General features: G+C 43.4%; 1 protein-coding gene across 3 annotated transcripts in view; it reads left to right on the top strand.

Moving 5' to 3' along the window:
- Positions 1-14,486, top strand: part of PRR5 (proline rich 5) — a 500,142-nt gene that overhangs the window by 238,016 nt on the left and 247,640 nt on the right. The window contains exons 3-4 of one of the 3 annotated variants that reach the window (XM_069228277.1): positions 9,971-10,015; positions 10,615-10,728. In XM_069228277.1, the coding sequence (XP_069084378.1) occupies positions 10,625-10,728 (104 nt within the window). In that variant the 5' untranslated portion in view covers positions 9,971-10,015; positions 10,615-10,624. Of the gene's footprint in view, positions 1-9,970; positions 10,016-10,117; positions 10,729-14,486 lie in introns of those variants that run through there. The other 2 variants (XM_069228276.1, XM_069228275.1) reach the window with 2 other exon arrangements.

Below are 14,486 nucleotides of genomic sequence, written 5' to 3'. Positions count from 1 at the left end.
TGCCTCCTGTTCCCTGAAGTCTCAGGACCAAAAAGACTTCTCTTTTTCACTCGGACGCTCCGTGCCCCGAAATTTTCGACGCACAGCTTGTTCCGCGGTGAGAAAAAATGCCGCACACCGACGCTGATCGACGCAACGCCTTTGGGACGACCGGAACTTCGACGCACGGCTTCGCAAGGACAACGCCGCCCGACCTCCAGAGGAGAAATCGACGCGACGCCTGCCGTGAGATCGTAATTTCGACTCGCAGCCCCGCAGAACGACGCGCAGCCGGAAAACAAGCAGGAAAATCCACGCACAGACCCGGGACATCTGGTAACCCCCGCGATCCACAGAAAGAGACTGTCCGCGCGCCGGAAAACGACGCACGACTTCCCCGCGTGAAAAATAACGACGCAAGTCCGTGTGTGCTGGGAGAAATCGACGCACACACCCTTTTTCCACGTATCTCTTCTTCTGTGGCCCTCTGAGGAGATTTTCCACTCCAAACCAGGTACTTTGTGCTTGAAAGAGACTTTGTTTGCTTTTTAAAGACTTAAGACACTTTGTATCACTTTTCAGTGATATCTCTACAAATTCACATTGCAACTTTATTCGTTTTGACCTACAATTATCCTGATAAATATTCTATATTTTTCTAAACACTGTGTGGTGTATTTTTGTGGTGCTATATGGTGGTATTGTATGATTTATTGCGCAAATACTTTACACATTGCCTTCTAAATTAAGCCTGACTGCTCGTGCCAAGCTACCAGAGGGTGGGCACAGGATAATCTTGGATTGTGTGTGACTTACCCTGACTAGAGTGAGGGCTTTTGCTTGGACAGGGGGTAACCTGACTGCCAACCAAAAACCCCATTTCTAACAGATACAATACACCAAAAAAATCTATCAGCACATATTTGACACTTCACCTATCACATCATGACATGTTGATGGTTCAAGTCGTTCCCAGTTTCGGCTCCAAAATAAGATGGATAGGATCACAGTATAACCTATCAAACTGTCACATCTGAAGAACGTGCTTCACGGAGCATTTAATCCTAAATCGACTACACAGTGTCCTATGAATTAGCTACTTACCCCACAAGCCAAATCCAATATAACTTCTCAGGGACACCTTTAACTATAGAAGTCGGGCACAACACAGATATAATCTCACTAGAGTCATCTGCCTGACAAATACAAAGAAAGAATGATATAGGGCATCACACATGCGTCCAACACAGCTCATCCTTCGACTTTGTCAGTAGCATCATGATTACCTTTATTATTTTTGCGCTCTCTGGACTGAGTGCTGGGTAAAGGTCTGCGGGTCAATACACATTCATACTGTTGGACCCTGCATATATGAGAGTCCTAACCTACTTCAGCTTGTCTTCGAGGTAAGGTTGCCCCATTTTGCTTATGTGTGCTAAACTTCTGAGAAACTTCTTCATCCTTACTAATGGACGTTCCTTCTCTTGGATTGGGCTAGGCCACTACTTTTATGGGTTAACTCTCCTTTCCCTTTTAAAGCGAGGTGGGGGTGTAGTGGCTCCTACTTATCTTTCCGTCAGCTTCTACTTATCGCATCGGTAGGAGTGCTTTCTTTCAAGGGAAGTCAATACTACTATGGGTTTCTCTCTCCCAGTCCCTAGTGTTGCAGAGAGAGTGGAAGCCTATGAGATGCACCTGCTTGCTTACTCAGGATCTTCCTTTTGTACAAGTGGCTCAGAGCATCTTGGCGCAAGGGAGTGCCATATTGGATTGAGGGGACTTCCTACGCCTTCTCTGTGTTTCCGTGACATTCTCACAAATTAGGTCTCCATTTTGATATTGAATGTGTTTTGATTGGTGGCAGGACGTTATTTAATGTCAACTGTCAGATTTCTTTCTCCACATTTTGTTATTTGGTATTGGGGTGGAGAAAGCTAGTAAACTGAATTAAAGGTTCTCCGATTCTGCTGAATGGCAATCACTTTCTACTGCAGAACTTAAACCCAGGTCAAAGAAACTCTAACTGATCGTGGAGGGTCCAACTCAATCAGCCCAAGTCATGCAGCAATTCCAACAACCGGTACAGGAAGGTGCCAGGGTCTCCTAGAAACAAGGACCTCTGGATCTACTAGAAACAAGAACCTCTGGTAAAAAGGTCAAACAAGGAAACACTATTCCTCCTTCATCTGGCAATTTGGCTTCTTCCTCTTCTTTATCTTCTTCCTCCTGGCTCTTCCAGGACTATGACTGCAGCAGAAGAGGTGTGAAAACATTTGGATTGAAAAAGGAAACGTGTAAAGCATGAAGATCCTGAATGAAATATAGATATTTTTAAAGCACGAAAAGTTACCTGAAAAGGGTGTCTGGCTTGGTACTAATGGCTATTGGATTACCTCAGAGATAATCTGGATCTTCCTGCTGCTGAACCCCAACCCAGTACCATAAGGTAGTTATTTCATCAATTCAACAAGCTTTTGTTGCTTGTTGAATTGATGCAATCAGGTTGTTAAGAACTTGAAAAACACAAACAGTGATTGGAAGAATGCTTTTTTGCAATTTGTCTAACTACTGGCAATCACTCAGGGTAGCATCCCAACCCATCATTTTTCTGCTCACCAATCCACCTCAGTTTGGACCCAGCCATATGGAAATCAGCCTTGACCCTGCTACTCATGGGAACATCCCTGCCCAAACTGTCAAGCCAAGTCCTAACAGAACCAGAATATAAGCAACATAGGACTGGTTTTGCCCTGATTGCTTGTGATCTGTTTTGGTGAAACCTGGCTTGACAGTTAACCAGGAGGAAGAAATTAGGGCACTATCTCAGAACAGCATACAGGGTAAAGAAATGGAGGAGCCACAAATTGCAGTATCTGTTACCTGCAAGGTAGGAGAATATCCGACCAGGAAGCTAAAATAACAGACACACCACAGAGAAAATGCAGGAAATTCCATGGCTCTACTGTGGGGGGGTGTGGGGCTAGGGTCATAGGTTTTGTAGGGGATAGAGCCTAAGAGTGTAGGAACCAATAGGAATAGAAGGGAGGAGACAAGTTGGGGAACAGGTGACATGGTGGCCAATGAATACCTGCGAAGAGGAGGAAGAAGGAAGGAGGAGCCAATTTCTATCCAAACTATGAAGGACTCAATCAGGTGAGGATGCAGAATAAGAACAAGATCAATCCTTAAAGTGGATACCTCTATTTCAGGCAAGTGTGGGGAATAGGAATTGAGGAGAGAAAATTCAGAATAGAAACAGGACCAATCCTTACCTGGGAATCTTCTGTGTTTCAGGTAAAATAATTCCATGTCCACTTTGAGAGAAAGTGGGATCAAGAGAACACCTGGATCTAACTGAATTAAAATGGAGGCACAACACTAATATGGGGAATGTGTGATGTACCCCCTTTAAAGACTGGAATAACCTTTCCAATACATGAACTTTGATGGTACATTCCATTATAAGTGTCATGGTGCTCTAACAAGTGAATTGGAAAAATACTCACCTTGCCTATTGAAACCATATTATTTTGGAAAATATAATTTGTGTACTGAGTGATTCCTTAGAAGTGGTGTTTGGAGTAGGGTTGTAAGGACATAGTTTTATGGGAGCCTTGTTCCAAAAGCTTGTGGAGTGTCCAACTCAATCAGCCCAAGTCATGCATCAGTTCCAACAACCAGTACAAAAGGACCGCCAGGATCTTCACTGGATAGTTCAGGCTCAGAGTGAAGAAAGGACTGTAGCCCATGAGAAGAGTCAGGAGGCCATGACTCTGCTTGCAGATGTTGTTACAGCCTTCCGTATCCATTGTAATGTTTCGGCCACGGGTCCTCAACATTGCACACATACTTATTTTTTCACTGTGTACAAACAGGTGGCCAGCAATTCTGCATGGTCCACAGAGCGTTAAGTGCCTTATATTGCTCCTTTAGAAAATGGGAAGAGCATGTGTCCTAACATTCAGCCAAATCTGATGGCAATGCCTCTCATTATGACATTAAGAAGGCTAGCTTGAAAAAACTAGGCATAAGAATAAAAGACCTATCATCAGTCATTCTGGAATTTACAACATAAGGGTAATGAAACACCCTGACAACTCTTAATAGACCACCAAGGATTCGGTTGATAAGTGTCTGAAGACAAATACTACTAGCATGGAGTTGTTGAGGAACTGGGTGCTGATGGAGTAGTTCATTGATGCTTTGACAATAGCTGTGCAGCGGTGAGTGGGACAGCATCAAAACCCATCCCTGGAGGAGACTGAATCTGGCAGCAGCCTTCCAAAAAGCTGCCTCCCCTGACAGTGTCTGGCACACTGGTTAACCCCTCTGTATGAAATCCACAAAACTCCTTCAAATCACAGAGGATATCATAACTTCACCAAAGCCGGAACTTGAGGAATGCCACTGAGCAACATAATGGGGAGAGGCACTGTTCCAGTGACAGGACCACAATGTTGTTGGGGGACTATGACCACATAGCTTGAATGTATCCCACCCAAAACATTCCACAACCCATGAATATGGGATTGGTGGGGGTTAATTATGGGTGGCAATACCCTTATTGTTCCATATACTGTGACAGTGGCTGACTGTAAATTGCAACAGTTCCTAAACCCATGACTATGACTATGACTGTGGCTGACTGTAAATTGTAACAGTTCCTAAACCCATGACTATTCGTATGCATGGCTTAGTCCCGATAACTTGTATTCATGGGACCACTTGTGCAGATCCCACAACAAGAAGCACTTTAACAATAGGAACTGAAGATGTCTTTTTAGTGATGCAGATGATTTCAAACGTACCTAAGGCTATAGTATTGAGTACAGATGTGCTGGTGTTTAGAAAAAATATCAGAATAAAGATGTGTGGACAAGTTTCAAGAATATCAAGGACAAAAATATTGTGAAGATACGTTTTTTTAGGTAAGCAAAGTTTCACTATACATAACTCCACATATATGTACATTGATTTTTTATATATATATATATATATATCATCAAAGTACGTAGATGTAGAGTTAAGAATAGTCAATCTGCACTTGCCTACTTAACCTTACCTTCTCGATATTTTGTTCCACAATATTTTGGACACAATATTGTGTCCGTACAATAATTCTGTTTCCGATATTTGTCAGTGATCTGATATCACACCTTTTGGAGGGAAGAGGCCTCTCTTTCTGCTGCTGATTTAGAGAGCAGTCTATCCAGGTTTAAAAACTCCATGAGGGGAACGGTGAAGGGAAAAGCAAGCCCAAAAATTAGCCTCCAAGGTAGTGGAATATAGGAACTATTGAATTCGAATTGTGAAAATAGGAAACGTTTCAACAAGAACAACACCAGGGCCCTATCTTGGCTTGCAACCCTGAAAGGGTAGGGAGACTTGCCCCACATCTTCATTTCTATACGTCCAGTGGGAAAAGGGTTTGATATGTAGGATATATCGCCAAGCTCATTAGCCAACCGCTAAACCGATTCTAGTACCTGCCTCGTTCAGAGGGACAGTGTTAAAACTGACTCATAATCACCTTACCAGGGGAGGGGCAGCATCTGGAAGTGGAGAAAACTGAGCCAACCATTTCTCAACGGTATTGGGAGGGGATATATGCTGAGATCACAAATTTTTGCAAGCAGTTCCCCGATTGTCAAGAGGTAAATCTAGGCTATGTAGTAAAAACTCCCCTTCAACCTTTGTCTATAATATCCTGGCCTTTGCAGTGAACTGAGATGAACTTAAAAGGACCCACAGAACCATCTGGGAGCGGTCATAAGTATATACTGGTATTAGTAGATTGTGCCATACAATATCCTAAGGAGTTTCCCTTAAGGGATGCCTATGTTGGGCAAGTGATGTGCTCATTCCATACTTTTCTTGAGTAGGACTGCCAGGTGAGATGTTTAAGGATCAGGGCATCAATTTCATGCCTACGAATGATTAAAATTCCGCCATATAAAAACATCAGCTTACCATACACAGATCAATGGGTTGGTAGAATGGAATAAGACCATAAAGGAGACACTGAACAAGGGAATCATCCTGGAGGGAAAGGTTGGGATAAACTTTCTCCTCTGTTAGTAATCTTAATAAGTGTTCCCCAGTCATCAACTGTGTTCTGTGCTATTGAGCTTCTGTTTGGACAATAGCCAAGGTCACTATTGCAGATGGTCCCTGTGAAGTTGGTGGGACTTATGGTGATTACAGTTCCCTTAGTAGAATATGTACGAGCCTTAGATCCCCTCCCAAAAGTAGATCAGAACATGTAAGAGATGCCCCAAAAGTCAAGAAAGCACTATATAAAAAAGTGGCCTGGATGAGAATCCTATAACAATTATTTAACTTTTTGATATTGTTAGCTACCACAGATGAGAAGTTTCTACTGAAATGGCATGCTCCCTATATGGTGACTCAAAAGATGAGATCTTTGTTTTACCAAATAACCAATTCCTAGATGACCATCTGTCATATTCATCTGTATAAAAAATGGAGAAGCGTGGGGAACATCCAAATAGAGAAGATTCATCTGTATACTCTATATGACAAACCGGATTTTGGGGCGAGATGCTATCTAGAACCTCAGTATTAGCAAAACATTATTCAAAATTAAGGAAACTATTGGAGAAGTTTGGAGATGTATTTTCTCCCAAGCAAGGAGTTAAGATAAGAGGCAAGCCCTACCAAATTCCAGAGGCTAGACTGGCCTTTGTTTTCAATGCCTGGACCTCTCTACTGAATACCTTTAAAAGTGTTGTGTTGCTTCAAGAAGAAATTTGGTTGTGCATAGGGTTTTTCTTCCTCCTTCCTTTTAGGAAGCTGGCCCTTTAGTTGGTATGTGAATACCGTGTAAAGGGTCCAGGGATTCCCCAGTGAGTGGACAGGGCTTGCTATACAATCCCAAAGTACTCTATTTAGGGCTAGTGTTGTCAAGCAGCCTTAGGCTTAACAGAGAGGAGTGCAAGACATCTTCAATTACACACAATAGTCAATAAATGGCATGTGCTTGGTGATGGGGTTCCTTAGGGTGGCACAATTTGTGCTGTAGCCCTTAGGGACCCTCTTTAGTGCCCCAGACTCTAGGTACCAGGGGTACCATTTGCTAGGGACTTACAGAGGGTGCTAATTGAGGAAACAACTGTGCAGTTTTGTGAAAGAGCTCTAGCACTAGGGGCCTGGTTAGTTAGAACACAGTTCACTTTCGATCTAAATCACATCATGAACCAGGCACAAAGTAGGGGGGTGGCTATGTCAAAAAGAAGCACTTACCTACAATCCTCAATATACAAAAGACAGCCGTTTGAACTATTCAAAATTTCTGGGGTGGGCCAGGAGAAGTTGAATTCCTTCTAGGGTTTTTCCTGTGCCTGTCCTGGTTGAAGTTTCTCTTTTTTCTCCTAAGTCTAAAAGATCCTACACGCGCTTCTGTAAGAGCATTTAGAATGTTGTCCTTTTATTTTACAGTTCAATGAGGTGTGATTCCTAGTGTCCATTACCTCTGCACAGAGATTAGGTGAAGTTGGTTCTCGTGTTTATTGTGTTCCTCATGTTAGGGTCTTTGTCACAGTCCAGTAACTGTTCTCAAGGTCAGTTCTGCTTTCCCTTGCTCTCAGAAGATTTTTCTTCCTTTTTTGTTTTCTTTGCCAATGCTTCTATTCCTACTGACGTTCAGCTTTACAGCTTAGATGTGGACTATGCGGTGGTCATCTATTTAGACTGCACAGCAGCATTCAAATAGTGTGATTATTTGTCAATTATGAGACTACTAGACATGGACCTCAGTCTTCCTCATCTTTTGTCAATCATTGGTTGGGATCAGTCATTTCAACAGCCTACAAACTATCTTATCTTCCTTGCCCAATCGGGAAAGGTCAGTTGCTGTACTAGAGGTATGTCTGCTTCTTGGGCGTAGGTTGTGGGTGCTTCCTTATAGGATATATGTGCTGCTGTTACTTTCCAACTACCTGGAGGGTTTGGGGGTCATAGAGGAAAGGATCTTTTGGTTCTCAAGCGCTGTCTTTCATTCTTCCAGATTATGTTTAGTAAAGTTTTTTTGTGTTCACTGATTATTCATTTTACCTGACTAGTGGCCTTGCTTCATGTTGTGGTGGAAGTGGAAGAGGTGGTAATACTTTGATAACTTATCAGTAATTCATTACTCCAATTCCTTCTTCCTCGTCCCAGTCTTTACATGGGGATGAATTTATGGCTTCCTTTCTTAAGGAAGCTTTGTGCAGTTGCAGTATGTGGTGTTTGTGACATCAGGCTATATTACATGGGGGAGGAAGGAGGGAGGCTCCTCCTTTGGTAAGAACACAGGTTCATTATTTTATATCAGCGGGACTGGCTGTTTGTGAGGTGCACACCTCATTTTGTAAGGAAAAATGAATGGAGCAATGGGATTTATGGTAAGTAATTGAAGCCTAAAAGGACTTACCATAAAATGAGACCAACACTCGCAGAAAAACCTCTTCTGTGCATTTTCTATCTGTGTGCTCGTTTTTGCTGATGTATTTGTGAAGCGAGCTGAAATACATGTCTCTAGACATAATATATGGGTAGCCCAACTATTGTCCTATAGAATACGACAACCTACTAAACCATGTTACTTTATCTTAGTTTATTTTTGTAGTCATATTTGCATTTATCTTAGGATATACAGATGGCATAGGACACATTTCAGTCACACATGACATAGTAATTATGTGCAACGTTTTTAATCTGTCTAGACCAGCCCGTTCCACAAGTTGTGGAAGATGCTGTCCATAAGGGAACTAAAAAAGCATATGTATCAGTGGCAGGCCAGTAATTTTAGGAGGGAGGGGGCAGACGGGACATGCATGCACACTCATTCATGCACACTCATGCGTGCACACACACATCCATTCACAACACTCATTCCCAAATAGTCAAGCATACACGCATGCACGCAGCAAACATTCATTTGGAAAAAAAACACACACATTCTCTCACTCTTTTTTACCTGCAGCTCAGCCTCTGAGGTCCCTGGAGGGTTGGGACTGCTGCCTTCCCTCATTGGCTTTGCCAATGAGGGAAGGCAGCAGTCCCAACCTTGTGACAGAGTGGGATGGGGTCAGTGGGACTGCTGACCCCACCCTACTCTGTGACAAAGTGTCACTGATTGGACTTGACCTTAGGTGTTTCAGGGCTTAAGACTGAAGCACTCAGGTCGGAGTCAATGAGTGACACTACCCCTTGTTTGAGGGGGGCTTCAAGGACCTTTGCTGAGCTGAAGAGGTCACGCCTACAGGAGCTGTGACCTCCTCAGCACAGCAAAGTTCAGCTCAGGCAAATAGGAACCTGTGGATAGCACCTCTAGCTCCTGGCTGCCTGGCCTGAAAATGAAGAGTGTCTGTCAGATGACCTTTGCTCAGCCTGACAGACACTCTTCTTGAAGTGCAACAGGTGAGAGGGTGTGGCCCCTCATCCCCAAAGGAGGGGCCATGGCTGACATGTACATTCCAGCATTGAGAGACTGCCCCTGCACAAGACCCATTCTCTCTCCCCCTTTCTGCTGTCTGGCCTGCTTTGATATTACTTTCCAAGCTTGCAGCTTGGCATCGTTCCCAAACACTGAGTCCGCAAAAAATAAAGGCTTAAAGCCACACAGTTCCTGGCTACATATATGAAGGAATAAAACGTAAACTGTTTGACTCTGAGTAAGATGGGGCGAGATTTAATTAAAAATGCATTTGCCTTTCCCAAGTAAACTTTGTGTTGTTCCAATGTTTTATTAATTATTTAAGTATTGCTCCCAGGTCGTGTTCCTCTGCTTTTGTGAAACCTTAAACTGTGATTGTCAGAATTGTACTATTGACAAGGGGGATGTTTTGTTGAGATGTGAAAGGGGGTGGGGACTGAGCTCTTTTAAGAAAATCTCCGGGGTTAAAGCTCCTGCCTTCTGTTCGTTTTCTATCCTGATCTTTTCCTTTTCTCACTTTCTCTCCTCTCTTGCACGCTTCTCCGCTGACCTCAGATTAAACACGGCCTCTTTAAGAAGAACCGAAGACCTGTGTTCCTTGTAAGTGTCGCAAGCAGCTTGTGGTCTCGGCACCTTGTGAAACTTTCCAATAAATTCGCGCCATAGCATCCGAGCTGTCACTTGCCTGTGCATAAATATAGTAGCATTCTACTTTTGACTGTGCCCTGGTAGTTTCATTTCCGGTTACAAGTGTTTGAAAAAAACGGTCGTAAACCACACAGGAACGATTGTTCGAAGACTGCAGTGGATTATCATGGCAGGTGGAGTGGGCAGCTGTGAGAACTGTGCCTCCGAGGAAGGAGCGCTGCAGCGCCGCGGGCAGCTGCTGGTTAAAGAGGCCCTGGCTGGGCACCACTGCGGCGCATAGTTCAGCTGCCTTTAGCTCGGGAGCAAATATTAACTACGGTTTATGACGGCAGAATTATGAGATGATCTGATTAGAGGTTGATTTTCGTCTTTGCTGAATTGTGCTTCAATGAAACTGCTGCTGCCGCGATTGATTTTTTTGTAGTTCTGTGTTTTTTCATTTTTTTGCAAGAGCGGGGAAATCTCTTACACAAACGGATACGTTGTGCTCTGTGTGTAAACGGATAGTGTGCCTTCCTCGCTCAGACATTGACCATGAGGACTCTTCGCAGGTTGAAATTCATGAGTTCGCCCAGCCTCAGTGAACTGGGCAAAAGGGAGCAGGCCGCCTTGGAGGAGCGGGGGACGCAGCAGCGACGAGCCGGCTCCAACGCTACCTGGAACAGGTAAGCACCTCTTGTTACACTCGCGCGCGCCCTGGCCGGGCCCCTGGGCTAGTGCGCCTCGTGCATGGGGAAGCAGGAAGCAGATGGCACGCACTCGGACGGACTGGCGCACAGAGTAAGCAGGGCATGGCACGGGGTGCCCCTTGGCACCGCCAGTCGCTTCACAGGTTCTGCCCCATTGCTGATGCTGGCACCCCGTTATCTGTGGCAGTGCTGAAATGCTGCACATCAGAATGTAAGCCTTCCAAATGGGGCGTGTCTATGGTATGCATAGCAAGTCCGCATTCTTCCTTAATTCAGGCAAGTGTTATACTGCCCCAGCCTGTCCACGGCTAGATAGTAGTGTGGCTTTAATGGGCTTTTCCCACGCCTTGTGGCAGATTCCACGGCACCTGCTGAGTAGTCATAGCCACGCCCCTGAAACAGTCAACAAAACATGTCTTACACACTATAAAATGAAATTTCCGTCCAACTTTCCGAACGTGACTGACTTTGACAGCGCCACCAGCCTTTCAGAACCTAGGGCCCAACAAAAAATGTCCCAGCTTCTCTGTTGGCCGGTCCGCCTCTGTCCTGTCAGTGTGGGTGTGTGCCTCGTGTCTTTTTCCAGTATGCAAGATTGTTCATGATATAGATTCGTAATGGCTACCGAGTTGCTCACTGACTAATTATCCGAGACCGTGTGATGTCGGTAAAATACAAGATAATGCATTCCAGCTCTCGTTGTTACACCAAAAATGTTACTTTACAGAGGTAATCCAACAAGGGCAGCTACTGCTGGATTCGTGCCAGATACCCAGAATGCGCGCCAGGATATATTTATGTACAGTGTGAATCTAACCTGGAGTCCATTTGCACAGTAAGGGGTTGTGTAAATCTGGCATGGATCTCCCCTCCTGGACCGGTGCTGGGCACTATCAGACCTCAGAGGCAGTGTCACCCTTGACTTACTTTTCAGTTTTGCATTTGAGAAGCATCGCAGGAGGGGTGCACGGATTCATTGATTTTTAAAGAACGAACATGCAAACACGCATGCGCCCTTTATAAGACAGGAAGCTTCTGTGTGGATGCACAGTATGATAGCGAGTGCAGACTGTAACACTTGTATGTATGTATGTTTATAGTGTTTATGAGGCGAAATTCCTGCCCCCTGGCTTTTGAGTAATATTTCTCCAACTTCCAGGTAGGTTTTGTACGTGGTATATATTGCTCTGGCAGAAATTCCATAGTACGTCTTGTCTGAGTAGTGTCTTGTGAATTCCCATGGTGTGCTAAAATATTAGATGCCAAGTGTAACAAGATCTTTCTAACAGTAGAGCTGTTGGGTTCACTTCTAACAGCTTAACTTGTCACCACATCCTCTCAGTGTATACATCCTTCCTCGTCCTTGCTCCGTTCTGAGATGTGCCTGTTTCACAACACAAGCGATCTGGTGCCAAGTGCAAGGAACCGCCATCGATGTAATATCATTAAAACACTAGGGACTGTGAACAAGCCAGCTGTCACACAAAGAACACGAGTAGGAAATGTATTCAGCAGGAGAGTTGTAAGGATGTGGGATATAGCTGGAGGTGCATTAAGGAGCACACTGTTGCAAACATACTACTATAGCATGGTGTGTTAGCGCGCTGTCATTTACAGAGGACATTTTCTATTGAATTGGCCACAAAAGTTGAATAGACATACAGTTTTACTGATAAACTATATAGCACCCAAATAATAATGTGTTTCATTTGTACTTTCCTAAATTCTGATATATCCTGAAATATTTGTACAGTTCATGTAAGGGTATTTAAACTGTTTGTGTGTGGGAACAAATGACACCGAACAGCTTTTCCAGCTAGATTGTGGCATAGTTCATTTTACAAAATCCACTAACTTTGCATTTGGAGAAAGAAAAGTAAACAGAACCGCCCTTTTAAAAGAATAACTAGAAATTTGACAATAGACACAGCCTCACATTTGACCTCTGTCTCTGAACGTGATCAGATAAAAACAATTTTAAAATCATCTTTATTGCTCATTCACTTTCTGAACCCCACCATATCTAAGGGTTTAAAAAGTACAATAAATAGTGCATAGAGAGTAGGTGAAGGGTTAGTCCGCCTCTACCATTGGCTTCTGTGAGTTTTTTTGATGGCATGTCATGGATGAGTTGTCATCAAAGCCTTACCAGCTCACGGATGAATAGATTGCCCCACTTGTGTACCCATTAGGTTTAGGTGACGGGTCAGGAAGTATCTATCCATTCCATTAGACAGAAGATGTGACGACACAGGCACATTTTAAATGACAGTCAATCTGAGAACTTTTAATAAGCCGTTTTATGGCTTTTTTGTTTAGGAAGTGTATGTTGTTTGCATCCGTTAGTCTGTCCTAAAGACACATCTGTGTCACTAATCACCCTTGCACATTTGTTTTACTTTTCTGTAAATATAGCATGTCATGTTTGTGACTTTTGCTGTTCAGAAAATGAAGAGGTGTGCACACATAGGCTGGCTTAAAGATCCAATAAAAATACTGGCTCTTTGTCAAAAGTTTTTTGACAGCCAGATTACTGCCTTAGTAGGCAAGTGTTTTGAGATCCAAAAAACTCTCAAGAAGATCCTTGGACTTCTTCCCGAAGCTGCCAGGAAGACAGTAGACCAGGCCCTGGTTATATCCATGCTGGACTACTGTACTGTCCTTCACCTGAGAGCCTCACAGTCTTGGCTGATGAGACTTCAGCATGTGCTGAACGCGGCAGTCCATCTGCTGCTGAATCTACCTATATTATTCTCCATGGGCTCTGCACTCTCAAAACTGTACTGGCTACCCCTGGAGAAAAGGCTCACTTTTAAAGCCATGTGCTATTGCTGTAGGGTCCTTAAGGAGAAGGGCCTTCGTTACTTGCACCCTTTCTTTAAGCCTTACTCTCCTACAAAGAGCCTAAGGTCTCCAGGGCCCTTTTTGGCATGCATCCTCGTTGTAAAGAGAGCATGTATTGGGGGTTGCTCCTTTAGTTTCTTAGCAGCTAAGCAGTGGAACTCCTTTCTCCTTCAGATTAGACAGGAAAAAATTGAATTATTGTTCCGTAAGCATTTTAAAACCTGGCTGTTTAGGTCAGCCTAATTGTGTTATTTCATTAGTATGCTGTCTGGTTCTGACTTCCTTGAAGATACTTCGGTTGAAGTAACTACGCACTTTATATATCACTTTATTATTATCTACTGTGCAATATTTTGCTGTGATTGTCTTTTAAGTTAACCCCTTTCAGTACAAAAAAAACATCTCCTGAACCCTTTTCACAAAGCTCCTCTTTGAGGGTACGATTTAACTGCTAATGCAGTCTGTTCAGCAAAGGGACACTTCTCCCATCTTCTGTATTTTTGGAGCCAAAGAAGTTTCTTCGTTATAGAATGTTCTTTCTTGGACATATGGGGGCAACACACACCATTGCCTATTATCATATATGTTCCCTAATAAAAAGTCAGGCCAGTTGGTTTTGTCAACTATGTTTTTTTTTTTTTCCTTTTCCTACGTTATGCAGGGCGGCAATATTCATCTCTGAATATTTGATAGATCTAAGAAGAGTTCACTTCCTCAGTCTTTTTTGTCCAAATACTCTGTTGTGTGAATATAAAGAGCAAGAAATAATTACTGGACATACTTAAGTGGCCTCTTTTAACAAGCATTGGCAAATCCAATAGGTTGCCCCTTTAGGACGTTTTTGGCAAATCCAATAGGTCTTACATTTGGGACCTATTGTACTTTTTAGC

This window comes from Pleurodeles waltl, chromosome 4_1 (genome assembly GCF_031143425.1).
Source record: "Pleurodeles waltl isolate 20211129_DDA chromosome 4_1, aPleWal1.hap1.20221129, whole genome shotgun sequence".
Taxonomy (NCBI): Eukaryota; Metazoa; Chordata; class Amphibia; order Caudata; family Salamandridae; genus Pleurodeles; species Pleurodeles waltl.
This window is presented reverse-complemented; position numbering and strand designations above follow the sequence as displayed.